The 16,873-nt window shown below is 42.8% G+C and overlaps 1 protein-coding gene across 29 annotated transcripts in view; it reads right to left on the reverse strand.

The window, feature by feature from the left end:
• NRXN2 (neurexin 2) overlaps nt 1–16,873 on the reverse strand; it is an 847,024-nt gene that overhangs the window by 491,224 nt on the left and 338,927 nt on the right. For all 29 annotated transcript variants that reach the window (XM_083165053.1, XM_083165057.1, XM_083165084.1 and 26 more), the window contains 2 exons: nt 7,730–8,195; nt 6,109–6,492 (listed from right to left, as the gene is read on the reverse strand). In XM_083165053.1, the coding sequence (XP_083021179.1) occupies nt 6,109–6,492; nt 7,730–8,195 (850 nt within the window). The remainder of the gene's footprint in view (nt 1–6,108; nt 6,493–7,729; nt 8,196–16,873) is intronic.

A 16,873-nucleotide genomic window follows, 5' to 3' on the forward strand; every position in this document is an offset into this window, starting at 1 on the left:
GAGGAGATGGCTGTACTGTTACTTGGGCGAAGACCAGCGGATCGAGGATTGGACGAGGAGGAGTCTCTAGGTCAGAGGTCGTCTCAAAGGAGCGGGATAGAGCGTCTGCCTTAGTATTCGTGGTTCCAGGTCGGAATTTAATTTGGAAATCAAAGCGTTCAAAAAACATGGCCCAACGGGCTTGGCGGGCAGTAAGGCACTGAGCCTGTTTAAGAAAGGACAGATTTTTGTGGTCTGAATACACGGTGATCTTATGTCGTGCCCCCTCCAGAAGGTATCGCCACTCCTCTAACGCAGTTTTGACTGCAAGCAACTCCTGTTCCCCGATGGGGTAATTCTTCTCTGCTGGGAGGAATTTTTTGGAGAGGAAGGCACAAGGGTGTAATTCTTGATCCTCACCTTTTTGTGACAAGATGGCCCCGATCCCTTCCGAGGATGCGTCCACCTCGAGAATGAAGGGCCTGTCGAGGTCTGGTTGGAGGAGGATTGGTGCCGTCATGAATGCTCTCTTTAACTGCTGGAAGGCAGAGGATGCTTCTGGCGACCATCGGCTTGGATCAGCTCCCTTGCAAGTGAGAGCAGTGAGGGGAGCAGCGATAGTAGAGAAGTTCCGGATAAATCGCCGGTAATAGTTTGAGAACCCTAGGAATCTCTGAATTCCTTTGAGTGTTGTGGGGGCTGCCCAGTCTTGGATGGCTCTCACCTTCTCTGGGTCCATTTCTATCCCAGTGGCGGAGAGAATGTGACCCAAGAATGGAATGGACGTGACCTCAAAAACGCACTTTTCCAACTTGCAGAACAGTTGATTTTGGCGAAGACGTCGTAGGACTTCGGACACTGTCTGTCTGTGAAGTTGGAGATTTGGAGAGAAGATGAGTATATCGTCTAGATAGACTACGATGGAGTGGTACAGCAAGTCCCGAAAGATATCATTTACAAACTGTTGGAAGACAGCGGGGGCGTTACAAAGGCCGAAGGGCATCACCAGGTATTCATAGTGGCCGTCGCGCGTGTTAAAAGCCGTCTTCCACTCGTCACCTGGACGGATCCGGATCAAATTGTAGGCCCCTCGCAGGTCCAATTTAGTAAAGATTGCTGCCCCTCTGATCTTGTCGAATAGTTCTGCGATAAGGGGTAAGGGATAGCGGTTTTTAATGGTGATGTCGTTCAGGCCCCTATAGTCGATACATGGCCGAAGACCGCCATCTTTCTTTTTCACAAAGAAAAACCCGGCCCCGGCCGGAGAAGTAGATGGTCGAATGAAACCTTTGTTTAAGTTCTCTTGAATGTACGAGGACATGGCCTCAGTCTCAGGTAGCGACAGGGGATAGATGCGGCCACGAGGAGGGAATTTCCCGGCCACCAGCTCTATTGGGCAGTCCCAAGGACGGTGAGGAGGCAGGGTGTCGGCACCACCTTTACTGAATACATCTGTAAATGAACGATATGGTGCGGGTATCGACAAGGGTGGAGCTGAAGAGGATGAAGGACAGTTACCCTCACGTCGTGGATGGGTCTGGTAGACCGGAAGGATCTGAGGAATGCAAGTAGACTGGCAATCTGTTCCCCAGGCCTTGACCTCCATATTGGTCCAATCGATGTGTGGGTTATGTTTGGAGAGCCAGGGAAGGCCCAGGACCATTTGGTGTGAGGACTGTGGAAGAATGAAGAATTCGAGGGTCTCTTGATGTAGAGCTCCTATGAGCAGTGTCACCGGGGTGGTCTGATGGGTGATTTGTCCACTACGAATTCGACTCCCATCCACTGCAGTGAGGACCAGCGAGTGATCCAGGGGTTGCACAGGCAGGGCATGTTGGGTAACAAAAGAAGAAGAAAGGAAGTTTCCCGCTGCTCCAGAGTCCAATAGGGCCTGAACTCTTTTTCTCCCTTGGGGACACACAAGGGTAACCGGAATGGTGGAATCAGAAGAAGAGGGAGATGGAAGCAAGACTCCTAATCGGACCTCCCTCGGGGAGATTAGGAGCGGTCGTTTCCCGGCCGCAGCGGGCAGGAAGCCAATAAGTGAGCTGAGGAGCCACAGTACATGCATAGATTCTCTCGCCGTCTTCGGGACTTCTCTTCGAGAGAGAGACGGGAGCGGTTGATTTGCATGGGCTCATCTGTTGACACCGCAGGAGGCGGGGTTGGTTTGGAGGCTGGTGTGACATTGGAAGGAAATCGAGGGCGAAGGCGATCAGAGCGATTCCTCTCAAGTTGGCGTTCTTGGAGTCGCAGATCGACTTTGTTACATAATGAAATGAGTTCAGCCAGGGTGGAAGGAGAATCGCGAGTTGCTAACTCGTCCTTGATGCGCCCGGCTAGGCCGTTCCAGAAGGCAGAAACGAGAGCCTCTTCGTTCCATCTGAGTTCGGAAGCCAGGGTTTGAAATTGTACGACATATTGTCCCACTGGGCGACTGCCCTGCCGAATCCTTAGGATCTCCGTGGCTGCGGAGGACACTCTGCCAGGCTCGTCGAAGATGCGACGGAAGGAGGCCACAAATTCTTCATAGTTATTGAGGATGGGATCCGCACGCTCCCAAAGGGGGGACACCCACTCCAGGGCTGGACCCGCCAGTAGGGACACGATGTAAGCCACCCGAGTCTTGGGAGAGGGGAAATTGGAAGGCTGGAGGGTAAAATGGACGTCACATTGATTCAGGAATCCTCGACACCCCCTCGGGGACCCGTCATATTTACTGGGGGTTGACAGGTGTAGCTGGTGAGGAGCAGCTGGCCCAGGGGGAGCAGCAGGGGCCGAAGCTCCGGAGGTTGGTGCTGCTGAAACTGAGGGAGCCGCCTGAGGTGATGACAAGGTCTGGAGAAATTGAGCCACTTGACGCTGGGTAGTCTCTACTTGTTCCAATCGAGCCATGATGCCTTGAAAAACATCCGTCATGGAGGCCTGTGCTTCACCCGATTCCATCGGGTCAGTGCCAACTGTCACGGCTAAAGGGCTGGATGGAGTCGTGTGGTGCACAGGAACCGGAGACGGACCAGGAGGAGTAGGATTGAAACGTGCAGGTTTAATAACGGATTTCATAAATGATAAACTTCACTCAAATACTTCTTTAAGTGACAGTTGGAATAAATTAAATAGAGTCCAGCACAATACTAATAACGGGCAGGGAAATCTGGAAACGTATACTTGGTGAGCCAGAGTACATAGATGAGGATCCGGAAGGAGGTTGATTTGATGACAGAAGAAATGGATCCGGATGACTGAAAGATGATGGAATGAATGAGTTGTATGAAGGAGGACAGCGGGAAGCTGTGCAGGGTAATTCTGGGACACAAGCAGGAACAAGCACTAGGTAGGACTTGCAGCATTGGTGTCAGGAGAAAACTTCCTTGTAGCAAGATGCAGGGAGCAAGGCACCAGAGTCAGGAGAGAAAGAGCCAGGATCCGGGAATCAGCTAGGAGTTGTGAATGACTCCAAAGACTCATTGCACTGACACTGAACAGCCTAGGCAGATCCCCTATATCCCCAGGGGATGGCTGCCATTGGCTGTCAGCACAGGATGAGGAGGGAACCTCCACTCTGGGCCAATCTGTCTCCTGCCCTCAACCAAGATGGCGACGCCGGCCTCCCAGCACCACTACTGCTGCCATCCCTACCCAGAGCTGCCGCTACCCGCACACCGCAGACCGGAGCCTGCACACGCTAGCCGGCGGCGGGCGCGGACGGGTGAGTACTGTACCCGCCGCGCTCCGTCGCGGCTACGTGTGACAACTTCTTTTTTCAGGAATGCTGCTAGATCCGCAATGTATATGACCATTCTTTTTTGGGGGGCTGTCGGTATCGCCGATAGTCTTGGATTATGTGCAATATCTGGAATTATATTTTTAGATGGATTGTCATCGTGGTTTACGGTTTGCACAGCTCAGGCAGATTTTTGACAAGGCCATTGCTAGATTTGGCTATCCTCTGTTTCTGATTATTCATTTAGGGGCAAAGATTTGACATCCAGGACTTGTCTGGATATTAGATTCGAGATCAGGAATCAGATTTTAACTTTGTTGCAGGAATTACCTTTTGTAGGATATTTTGGTCTGATATCGTTCCGCTGCAGTTTTGGAGGGGTGCACTTAATCCTGGGGCGGTTGACCTGGTCAGACGGAGGGTGAACTCGGTAGTAGGTTGAGCGGTCTGTAAGCATGGCGGATACTCGATCTCTCATGCGAGTATCACTTTTTGCGACAAGAGACTGTACAGGAGTGATGGCGTACACCTTTCAGATGAGGGTTTGGCTCTCCTTTTTAGTCTATGGTGGCGGTGGCGGTGCCGGTTCTGGCAGGTGGCCGGTTTCAGAACAGTGGCTAGGTTAATATTGATAAACCTTTTTTGTAATTTGTTTCCCTTGAGATGCAACTCCTTTTGAGAAAGTGACTTGGGCATGGTAACAGTTTTTCCTTCAGGTGCATCACCGATCCAGGTGGGCCCCTTAAGTTAATTGAAAAACAGAGAGCGCAGTTGTCACAGTATAAAAATGTATTAATAACACATAGATAGATCTATATTAAATATAACCATTTATTAAGCACTGACATATGTTGGGCACATTAATTTAAAAAGCTTTAGAGACAGTGTTTCAAGTAAATTGCCCTAAAGCTAAGTAACACTAATGGAACCAGTTCTCACCAATGATGATCAGAGTTCAACAGTTCTCTTGTAAACTTTATATCACTTTTGATTTTTTATGCAAAGCAGCACAGAAGTTCCAGATGGAATAGGGTTGCCTTCAGAGTCTGCCGTGTACACACTTGGCAATTTTCCGATTTTGTGTATCCACAATATGTTGGTAGTTTTATAATCCAAATGCCTTTTGGAGTGCAGCTGCCTTGGGAAGTGATAAAGGGCTGGACAGGGGCTGAGGGACCTGCCGTCCGTAGGTAACCATACCTCAGCCGGTGTTCTCAAGGCTACAACTCCGTTGAATGTGGATCAGCGCTCGAGGTGCCTCGGGGCCCGTTCACATTGCCCGATGTTTTTTTTAGTCAGCTTGTGACCCTGTATAAGCAGCTGTCTTTAGGCCGTGATGTAGATGAGCTGTATCTCCAGGCTTTAGCAGCATACGGGGGAGACAGAGCTGCAGCATGTACTCCCGGCAGTTGTATCACTCAGCTTCCAAGCACCTCCAGCACCCAGGTGTTAGAGGACCGTACTCACGGTCTCTGCGTCTGGATAGCAGTTAGGGATAAATTTCCCGCAGTGTCAGTGCTTAGGAATAAAGGCTCTTGATGCGTTTCTCCGGTGTAGAAAAATACGGGTTTCCTCAGAAGGCCCCTTAAGTCACTTTAGTTCACGGCAGGCTACGGAATCCCCAACCATTCTCCTGGGCCCAGGTAGGGACAGTTAGGGAATTTCAACAACATGAGCTACATTGAAAAAGGATTCACCTCATAATCAAAGTAACCACTCAAAAGAGTGTAAACATTTTAAATAATTAACCCCCTTTTTTCCGTTTTGGCAGGAAATAAAAGTTCCACATATTTCACATATTTTTATGATAAAAGAGTGCTCCTAAACACATTAAAATTCCTATTAATTGCTAATTAACATAGGTAGCTGCTCAAAACACAATACAGCGCGGTTATATAAAAAACAATGAGAGCATGTCAAGCATAATTTTGCCTTATTTCAGGTCATCGTGGCTGTTCCTTTAAAATGTAAGATTGAAAGTAATGAAAAACTGCTTTATGTCATTTCTACAACTACTGTATAAAACTGTCTTTTAGATGGTAATTTACAGTAATATAGGAACATAATCATCATCTAAAGAATATATTGTACAGCCGTTGATTCTAGGATACAGTTTATTTGAAAGTGAAACAGGACTTACTGCACATTTTGCATAAAAATCCGCTTTTATTTTTTAATATATATATGGTTCATTTGGGTGATCTATTTAAAAAAACAAAAACTCTTAACTATTATTGTTATGTTGTAAATGACAATTATTTGTATTCACATTTTCTAAAATAAGAAGATAGAAATCTGTTTTGTAATAATTTGTCATTGTCAGTATAAAATCTTGCAAGATATGTGACCTGCATTTTGCCAGTGAACTATTTATATGACTTACTGTATGGTCTATCATAACTTACCTCTTTCACACGTGTCTCCAAGGTACCCTGTACCCACACAGTCACAGATAAAGCGGTTCCAGCCTTCTCTGCACTGCCCCCCATTCCTACATGGGGAATTCGTACATTGGCGCTGGGTCTCCCGAGTGCAGAATGAAGCGACACCAGCAGCTCCTGATAACTCTGACAGTTGTTTGATGTCTCTGCTTTTCCCATCTACAAAAAGATCCCGTATGCAGCCTACAAATCCCAAGCCAAGGGAGGCTGTCCAGACTTCTGGGGGAAGCTGAAGATCTTCTCTTGGCTCTGGAAGACCTCCAAGGTACATTTCACCTTCAAGGTCAAGAATTTCACTCTCACCTCCAACTTGAAAGGGAGTGTTTCTGCTGTTAACGGAGATAGAGCCTGAGAAGAAAAAAATAAATATTGGTTTAATAGGTCTAAATAATAGATATAAACAGCAAGAAAAGCTAAGAAGAGATTATTACACTTATTTTAGACCTTCCAAGTTCCCACACAAGTATACATCCCATTACTTATTGCATGCATAGAGACATTAAATTAACACCACGTGCATAAGCAATTCTGAAAATAAATATGTTTTATTTCTTCTCATAAATATGAATTTTAATATTTCGGTTTGTTTTCATGGATCTGATAGAATATGAGGTGACCAGTGATGACAAACATGTGGAGGAACTATTATTTACAAAACACAAAAGTAAAAATAATAAAAACTTATTTCCTGGCCAGCTGCCCTTATGCAATTCATGTGGAACTGATATTTCCATTTACCATTTTCTTCCTCATCACAGATGCTGATCAATCATAGCTGACACCAAGATCCAAGATAGCATAGGAAGCTAAACAAGTATGTTCTCCATACTAGATGCATTTAGACGCCTAGGGGGAAATTTACTAAAGGAAATTTGTAAAAAAATAGGTGTATTTGTATCCAGAAATACACTTATTTTTGACATTTACTATACCGAAAATACGGCAATTCATATTCGTATTGATGTGCTATCAATACGAATACGTATTGCCGTATTTTTGGGATAGTAAATGTCAAAAATAAGTGTATTTCTGGATACAAATACACCTTTTTTTTACAAATTTCCTTTAGTAAATTTCCCCCCAAGTGAGAATTTTTTTTAGAAGTTGCAGGAAGTACTCTGTAACAACTCCACTGGTCATTCAGTCAACCATTGAGTGTGACATATCATACAGTAGGAGATCCAAATAGATATCCTACTGTATCATGTTCATGTATCTTCTAAAACTATTATTGATTGTACCTTCCATCAATTACATGGATCCATAGAATTTATTAAATTTATTTTATTTTCAGCATCCACATAATAACTATAGATGTTCTGTCCCATCTTCCTAATGAGCACACAGTGAAAGCATGGTTGAGCACTCAAACAGCTCCCACTGTGAGGGAAACAAGATAGATTTTACAGAAGATGACCAGATGCAGGTTAACTACAGGAGTGGAGTGGCGGGACAAATTGTGAGGAATGGATGTGCCCAAGTTGCTTGTGATCAGGACAGAATAGCAATTGAGCTTACTGTGGATGGGTTGCTGCAACAGAGTAGGGGTGAGGAATAGCAGCGGGGAGGCTGGAGGGTAACATACCTCTTCTGCCATCTCGCTGGATGTCAACATGGCACCATTCTCCATCATTGACCTTTTTGTGACTTGCCTTCACCTTAATTCCACCAGATCCAAGATCAAGCAAAAGATACAGAGTTCCCTCAAGTAACTCTACTGCAAAATAATCTGCTTTAGGTGTTTTTTCTGGTCTTCCAGTGGCCACTGCTCCTGGAGCTGTTCCTGGTGCACCAGTACGTGGTCTTCCCTGACTGAAGAGGAGAAGACCACTAGGTTCTGTGGTCTTAAAGTCAAAAGATATTGATCCAGCCTTTTTGGTCTCCCATCGAGGTAGGCGTAAAAATGCCTCAGGTACTTGAAATGTTACAGGGTCTAAAGACTGAACATTTTCACAGTGGAAGAGGAGGTCACCACTAAGCCGCATCTTTGGATCACCATCTGCAGCTAGACGGGACAGTTCTAGCTTGAAATCATTATTTTTATATACAACCTAAGTAGAAAAAGAGAAGAAATATAAATCACAGTATATAATATACCCACTCATTAAACATTTGATAAATGTGGAAAAAATAATTGAACCTTTCATTTAACTTCAATAATATTTTGTTTATAGTCATTCTATGATTAATTTTCACAATTTTTTTAGATGAATCTGTACCATTCAAACATACTGTAACTAATTAGAATTGTAATACATTATGGAATAAATAGAGATGTTTGCATAACACAGGTCAAGATTATGCAGAAAAAAACCTCTACTGCAAAAGTTATTGCAAAATGTATAATAATAGTAATGTTCAAATTAATAAATAATCAAAGCCTTCTGTCAAAAAAGCAGAAAAAAATGCTAAAACAAAAATACAAAAAATAGCTTAAACCTTTTCACAGAGTGCTTTGTTTTATTTATTCAAATTAATTCAAGTCCCTATATAGAGCTGTTGTATACAGTAACACACACCATATTGGGCGCAGTTTTAAGCGATTTTATATATTTTAGTAATGTTCAAATAGTGCGCCTCCATCTTTTTTCTCTTTGTGTGTATCACTAAAAGCCTCTGCATGGTAGCACCTCTCAATTCACAGGTTGTGCAGTCTAGGCCCCTCTATAGACTATATACTATTACAGGAAACATGATCATGATTGTTGGAGATTTGTGTAAAACAAAATCCATAATCATTTCTAGACAAGTATTTCTTTTATACAAGTTATAATGAATTTGTGGCCAGTAAGCATTGCAGTTATTGGGCAAAACATACCGTAAAAAGCAGCTTGAGGCAAATTCTTTAAATACCAAGTTAGCAGTCACTAGAAATTCATCACTTCCTCTCAAATTCAAACTCAAAATTTGCACTAGCATTTTTCTATTTTTGTAAGCTGGTTCTCTTTTCCAACTTCTTGTAAGCCATTTTACAATTTTTGTAGGAAAAACACACAGCAGGCCGAAATAGGTTACATTATATACATAACAGTATTTGCAGTTATGGGGGGGGGGTTACTTTTTCTTTTAGAGTTAAGTGAATTTATTAGTGTTTGTATAATTTTTACATTAGTTTACAATGCTTTTAATTCTTATATTTTATACATAAACATGTCCTAGCTTTCAGGATGATGGTTACAGCAGGGAAGTTTTATAGTCTCTCTACTAATTGCAAGCATTGTTTGTTGTTTGTGACAGAGGATTCACAGATGTTCAAACACCAGTGCCTGCAGCACCCTCTATAGATATGACTGGGTTAGAGTATTAGCTTCAGGATAGACAACTCTGTAGGTTACAAGCCTTGTAACAAAGGCAAAAATAGCCCATTGTTAGAAACTGTAAGATTCCCTACAGTACCTATAGTTTAGCTTTTATTCTGTATGAAAGTGGTGCCAGTAGAAGTGGAGTCCCTAGTATAATGGAGGGCACTTCTGTTAAGGTTGGCATACCCAAACACAGACTCACAGGCGCTGCCTTAATTAATTCTGTAAAAATTCCAAATCTGGAAATAATTGCACCAAACATTGTTTATTTTGGAAGTACACCTAGAGGTAAACCTAATATATTCAGATGGTCTAAGGTATTTGTTGTGAATGATTACATTATTTCCTTATTTGCATTATGTACTATTTGCACTTACAATAAGAGAAACTTATTTAAGAAAAAGTGTTCAAGTTAACATATAAATAGTGTTTAACTGGATATATAGATACATGTGCAGTATTATTTGTGGGCCTACACAACACATATCTGCAGAAACTGGCATCTATCCAACATGTCCTTACATAGGTAACGGCACAAATGACAAGTACCTAATAAAATGTGTTTTGCACCAGTCTGTAGACTGTATGCTTCCCTGACCTGATACACTACTCTGTCTTAAGGGGCCCATACACGGTCCGTTAAACGGATCTGTTTGGGTCTTAATTAGCACGCTTCGCATCGGATCGCATGCCTAGTGCATGCGGTGTGCATGCAATGCGATCTGATGCGAAGTTTAGCTAGTACAAAAAGTATGTGCAGCACATACTTTTTGTACCGTACTATGTGATGCGCGGGAGCGCGCATCGCATAGTACAAAACGGACGGTCCGGGAACGGCACCTTTATACTTGCACTACAAATCCTACATCATCCTTTTATGTACGTGTCCTGTTTTATGTATGATTTTGATTTTGTAAAATTGTAAATATGGTCAACACTTGGTGCTATTTAAATAAATAGTGATGATAATTTTATGATTCATGTTTGCAATTCTATATTTTTGGAGTTAACCAAGTGCATTCACTGAGAGCATTGAAATAATATAAGGAACATTTTACAGTTTCAGTGGACATTTTTGGTAATTCTCGCCATTGTGCTAACTTTTTTTAACTATATTTCCTTTGAAAGGTGTAAGTATCCCTTGCAGAGAGTTGTAAAATTGCATATCTCATTGTTTTTATTCAAAAACTGGATCTTTAACCTCAAAATATCTAAATTTTGGATTGTGATTTCATTTTTTCTCCTTGGAAATTTAGTGACTTTGAGGGTATCGAACTACATTTGGTAATTGTTCAGCTAAAATAAAACTATTGGTCATTATCGGGCTATCTAATTGTGACCAGTTTTTCTTTTACCCAAAAAAGACCCATTGGGCACTAATAGACATAAGCACTGAGGTAGAGTCTACTGCACATGCACAGATCTCCATGAACACAATGAGGCTGCCATCTTTCCAGTGGGTTACCTACTGTGCATGAACAAAACGTCAGAAAAATATGAGCAGCTCCATTTTTCTGGTGTTTTTGCAGCACTACTGGCGGACCTGGGCCTCCAGAGAAGTAAATACTGAAGAAATGGGTACAGTGTGAATGGGCACCCCTGGACCCAAGAGGCTCCAACTCACTCAAATCTAACTCTCTCTATACATGTTACATCTGCCCCACCTGCAGTGCACATGGTTTTGCCCATTTTGAGAACAAATTTTGTACTGCGATCAGATCTGAATAAGGGCCTGTATCCATTATAGATACTCCATGTCACAGATTTGTTTGTGGATCCAATCTAGGTAGAGATGTGGTATATGAGGTCGATAATATCTGGGTCGATAATGTCTAGATAGACCCTAAAAGGTAGACATGCACAAAGTCAGCACTGGATGTTAACTTAAACAATAGGTCAACATGGAAAAGGCTGACACATGAAAAGGTCAACATGAGTTTTTCACATTTTTTTGTGTCAATGTTAACACGTGAGCTTGCTAATTTTTCGTTGAGTGTACCTTGTCACTTTAGTTCATATGCTGCAGGTCAGGTGCTTTGCTGCTGCTGCTGCAGAACACATCATCATTCCCAGTCATAGTCCACATGTAAAGTAGGAAAAGCCTCAACTTGTGTTAACCATAGCCATGATAATATTTTGCATATGTAGACCCTTTCAACTTGTTGATAATATGTATGTTGACCATATGGTGTCAACCTGTTGACTATCAACTTAGATATTGTACACTTGTGGCTTCTCCTCCGATTTGGGGGATTTTCTGGTGATGTCATACACTGGGTCCTCCCCCAGCCAATCAGCAGCGGACTTCGGGGGAGCTCTGTGGCTGATTGGCGGTTTGCAGCTCTATAGAAGCCCATGTTAAAGATTAACAGGGACATCTATGGGTGGTTCCCACCACAAAAGCCAAATGCGACTGGCTACACCAGCGGAAAATACAAATCAAGCGAAAAGGGCAGATTAGTAAATTTGCCCTATTCACGATTTGTATTTTCGCTGGAATTTGGCTGATTCCGGTCGTATCCATTTGTAATGCAGATCAACCGTATTCCCGTGGCTTAGTAAATTTCCCCAACTGTTATTGAACATCTTAGCAGATACTGGGATTGAACCAGCTATTCAGGAACTGCTTGTCACGGATACTGGGATTGAACCAGCTATTGATGAACTGCTGAACAGTTACTGCGATTGAAACAACTGCTGAGCAGACATTGGAATTGAACCAGTTATTCAGAAACTGCTGAGCAGATACTGGGATTGAACCATCTTTTCAGGAACTGCTTGAAAGACAAACTAGTCAGGAACAACTTGGTAGTTACACTAATATCTTTATGGGACAGTGGGAGCACGAATATGTGTGGTCCAATAATGCGTATGGGGCGAACCTGGTGTTTTGGAAGAGGTATGCAGATGACATCATCTTTTTGGAAGGGTACAGAAAGTGACCTTACCCTTTTTTGTAATCATCTCAATGCCAATGATAAGAACATCGAACTTACGTTTAACATTATTAAGACCTCTATAGACTTTTTAGATATTACCCTTTTTATTTAGGACCAATCCATTAAGACGAAAATTTTCACTAAACCCACAGATTCCCAGCCTTATATAAAACTACACAGTTGCCATCACTCACAATGGTTAAATGCAATTCCAGGGGGACAATTCAAAATAATTTGGCATAATTGCGCTGATGACAGGATCTACCAGGAACAATCCAGTACTATGGCAAAAAGGTTTATAGATAATGGGTATGATCCAGCTTTCATTGAGAAAAAGGTGTCTGATACCAATGATATCGATCAGAATTACCTTTAAAAAGATAATCAGGATACCAAGCCATCTTCAGGGTATTATACGTGGGCTTTTATCACTGGTTTTCATGCACAACTGCTGAAACTGGTATGCATTCGATAACAGGAATGAAACAGATATAAAAGAAAGTACTTTGAAGTTGATCCCATTGAGAAAAACTCTGTGTCCGGAACGGGCAAGATTAGGGCTGCACAGATGCCCTTGCTAACCAAAACTCCACAACCGGAAGTTGGGCAGCAGATGTCTTTGTCATCAAATACCTCATTTCATCATGGCCACCGGAATTGTGGCATGCCACGGCAAACAGCTACATAGTAAATGTGTACATAAAGGGGAATAATGTCCGGCAGGAGTATCCCGGAAGTGTGGCAGCAGACCAAGACTGGGATTTTCATAATAGCCAGTAGAAACAGTGGCGCGACACACTTCCAGTGGAAATGAAACTACCCAGAAGTTAAATGTTGTACCCACATAACTGCACATGGTGGCGCAGCAGACTGGAAGTAAAAATGGCGGCAAGGTTGTGTTGTAAATGGGGGGTGGTTTTTTTTGGTATGTATTGGCTATTTGGGCTGTCAATTTTGTGTTTTTAATTTGATTAGATATTACTTATATAAATTCAACCAGCAATAAGCTAGAGATATTCTTCTTGAGAAAGACCACATGGGGTGGTTGAAAATGCATTTGGAGCTCTCGTACTTTTGACGGTGGAACCATGTATGGACTGTGGACCAACATTGGTAATTTGCCATTTTTATATTATTGTTCCACTATCATATTTTATGTGCTTTTTTATGTTTGTACAAGTAAAATGGTATTACACCATATACCACGTTTTCATTTCTTTATGGTATCATCCTGAGCAACTATTGGTCTAATGAAGTCATATCATATACGGCTTGTTAGATCATGGTTTATCTCTATTTGATTATCAATTTATGTAGAAGAGGATATGTGACATAGTCAGAGGAACATATGGTATTTGTCCTGCTACATATTTTTTCCATATTACTCTGTATGGTCGGAGAAGAGGATCGCCCCCCAATATATATAGGGGCGTATCACTCCTGTCCAGGGACGTGTGGAGTGGTAAATGGCTGAGGAGTCCCTGGCAAGTACCAGAGCCAGATTTGCACACAATTTATGAGCCCTGGGGTACATATTGGCATTATACACAGGTGCAGCAGTATATACTGCTGGAGATTCACTGAGTTTTGATAATAGGTGTGCAGAAAAGGTAGCCAGGTGAGGCACTGCCTCACCTGCCATAGACTTTTTACTCCAGAGTTTTGAATTTAAAAATGATTAGAATAATAAAAATAAGAATTTTTTATAAATATTCTTTGTATTTTTTATATAATTTATAAATGCAAAACTCCAGCATATACGTTAGTATGACAGGAAAGGCTGTGCCTCACCCCACCACATGCCACTGCTCCTGTCCTAATCTTTGGTGCCATTGGAGGGAACATCCAAATTTCAATTTTTTTGGACCAGCTATCTATCCAGGAGCTGCTTGTCATTGATACTTAGATAAAAACAGCTCGATCCAGGGCCAGCTCCAGGCACGCTCAATAGGAGCGGCCATGCCGGGCACCAGGCCTAAAGAGCGCATACAGCTCCTGTGTCCCAACTAGTGCTGCCCACCCACTGCCAGTGAAAAGCACACATCACAGTGTGTGGCATATGTATAATTACCATCCAGGTGTCTGGCATAATGTGTAATGGGCATCACATGTGTGGCATAAGTATAATGGAACATGGTCGCTGCATTATGAGGGGCTTCAAAAAATCCAGAACTGCTTATTCAATGCTGGAAATGAACCATCTATGCGGGAACTGCTTGGCAGATGCTGGGATCGAGCCAACTATTCAGGAACTGCTGAGCAGACACTGGGATTGAATCAGTTATTCAGGAACTGCTGAGCAGACCTGGGATTGAATCAGTTATTCAGGAACTGCTGAGCAGACCTGGGATTGAATCAGTTATTCAGGAACTGCTGAGCAGACCTGGGATTGAATCAGTTATTCAGGAACTGCTGAGCAGACACTGGGATTGAATCAGTTATTCAGGAACTGCTGAGCAGACACTGGGATTGAATCAGTTATTCAGGAACTGCTGAGCAGACACTGGGATTGAATCAGTTATTCAGGAACTGACAGGGTTAGAATATACTGGAAAGGAAACAGCTATTCAGGAACTGTCAGCTTTGCGCTGGAGCCAGGAAGAGCTGACAATAGTCATTGCACTGGGAAGCTCCTTTATACCACTTTCTGTCAGAGGATTAGCTGCTGCATTATGTCTGCACCATCTCTTACAATTCATTGGTGAATCTGCAGTCAATGGAGGAAAACAAGATGGAAGTGCCCAGTCCCTGCACCATGTTTAATGACGTGGGGAGCCGACTGTGGCAGCCACTGAAATCACTGACATCCTGGAGACATGCTGAAGAAGGCCTGTGCACCACATTGGTTTCTGGAGTAGTGGGACAGGTAAGTCAGCATGTGACAAGGGAGGACTGGCCGCCACTGCTTTGTGACATGAAACTGGCAACACTATACTGTATGTCTTATATGTCTCACTCACTTGTTTACCAATACTGCAGTATCAGTATAAGTGGCCATCCACCATCCTACTGCTTTGGGTAGGCAAGCAGTGGCAGCTGCAAATCCTGTGAGGGTCCTTTACACCAACAACTCACCCCATTTTTCCCTCCCTCTCGCTCTGTGAAATTCCCCACTCATCTTATTCCCTTCAACCACACTTATAAGTTAAATTAAAGGAGTCTTATACCATTTGTAACCAGCAAACTACTGGTATGTCTAATTACTGGGGTGATTATACTTATGTTAAGTGAGAGATTAACTACCGGTCTAAGGCCCTTATTCTGGTTCACATGCAAAGGCAATTTCCTACATAAATGGACAAAACCATGTGCACTCCAGGTGGGGCAGATGTAAGTTGTGCAGAGAGAATTAGATTTGGGTGGAGTTTCATAGGCAAAAGAAGGTTTTTTTTTGGTTGCCTGGAAACCCCCCTCCTCTTGGTAAGTGCCTTAAAATATGACAACAATAGCTGGTATATAATATGATCAATAGAGCTGCCACCACATCATGCAGTGTAAGGGACAGAGTAGAGCTGCTGCACATGCCCAGTGTACCAGCTTTTTCTACTGCATTTAATGAAGGTGTGGATCTGAGCCCTCAAACATTGCAATGGACCAGAGAGCAGCTGCCGGGAGGAAGAGAGAGGAGCCTTTTGAACTATATTGCATCGCATTGGATCTCACGCGATTGCATGTGATGCGATGCGATTAGAAGACAATACTATATGCAGCACATACTTTTTGTACTGTGAGATGAGATGCCCGCTGCAGCACGCAAATAAACAAAATAACTCACCCAAATCTAAATCTCTCTGCACATGTTACATCTGCCCCACCTGCAGTGCACATAGTTTTGTCCATTTGAGAAGGTTTTTGCCTTTGCTAATGAACCAGAATAAGCCCCTATATCACAAATATGTGTGAATATGTGAGGTCATTCATTACTAGGGGATTGCCACCCATATTGTGGTCATTGGTATTATCGAGGTATTTTGGTACACACGCTTAGGTAAAGATAACCAGTATACTCAGTGAACATTAAGTCATCCAGATCTACTACACTGTGTTATATATTTTTGACAAACTTTCCATAATTATAACTAAAACAAGCATTAGAAAATTATTAACTACAGATGTTGGTTATAATTATTAGAATGGGGGGGGCAAAGGGTCAGTCCTGTCCCATCCCCCCCAAATATGAGAGGCATAACCACTCTCCCCTCATTGCCCATTTGCAGCACCCCGACCTTCTTCCATGTAACCTGCTGTGTTTTCCCTCGTATTACCCTCTGCCTATCTCCATCTGCCTCCACCCAGTGTCACCCCCTCTGCCTGTCACTCACTACATGATCTCAGTGTTAACCTCTGCCTCTTATCCACTGTGTTAACCCAGTTTACCCTCTATCTCCCAATACATATATGGTAGGTTAGCGCTTATAATGAGGGTTTAGATTTGAATATGGGTGGATCTCACGTGAGATGATCTCCTGTTTCAAAGTCCACAATCCC

Source organism: Crinia signifera, chromosome 11 (genome assembly GCF_055691185.1).
Source record: "Crinia signifera chromosome 11, ASM5569118v1, whole genome shotgun sequence".
NCBI lineage: Eukaryota > Metazoa > Chordata > Amphibia > Anura > Myobatrachidae > Crinia > Crinia signifera.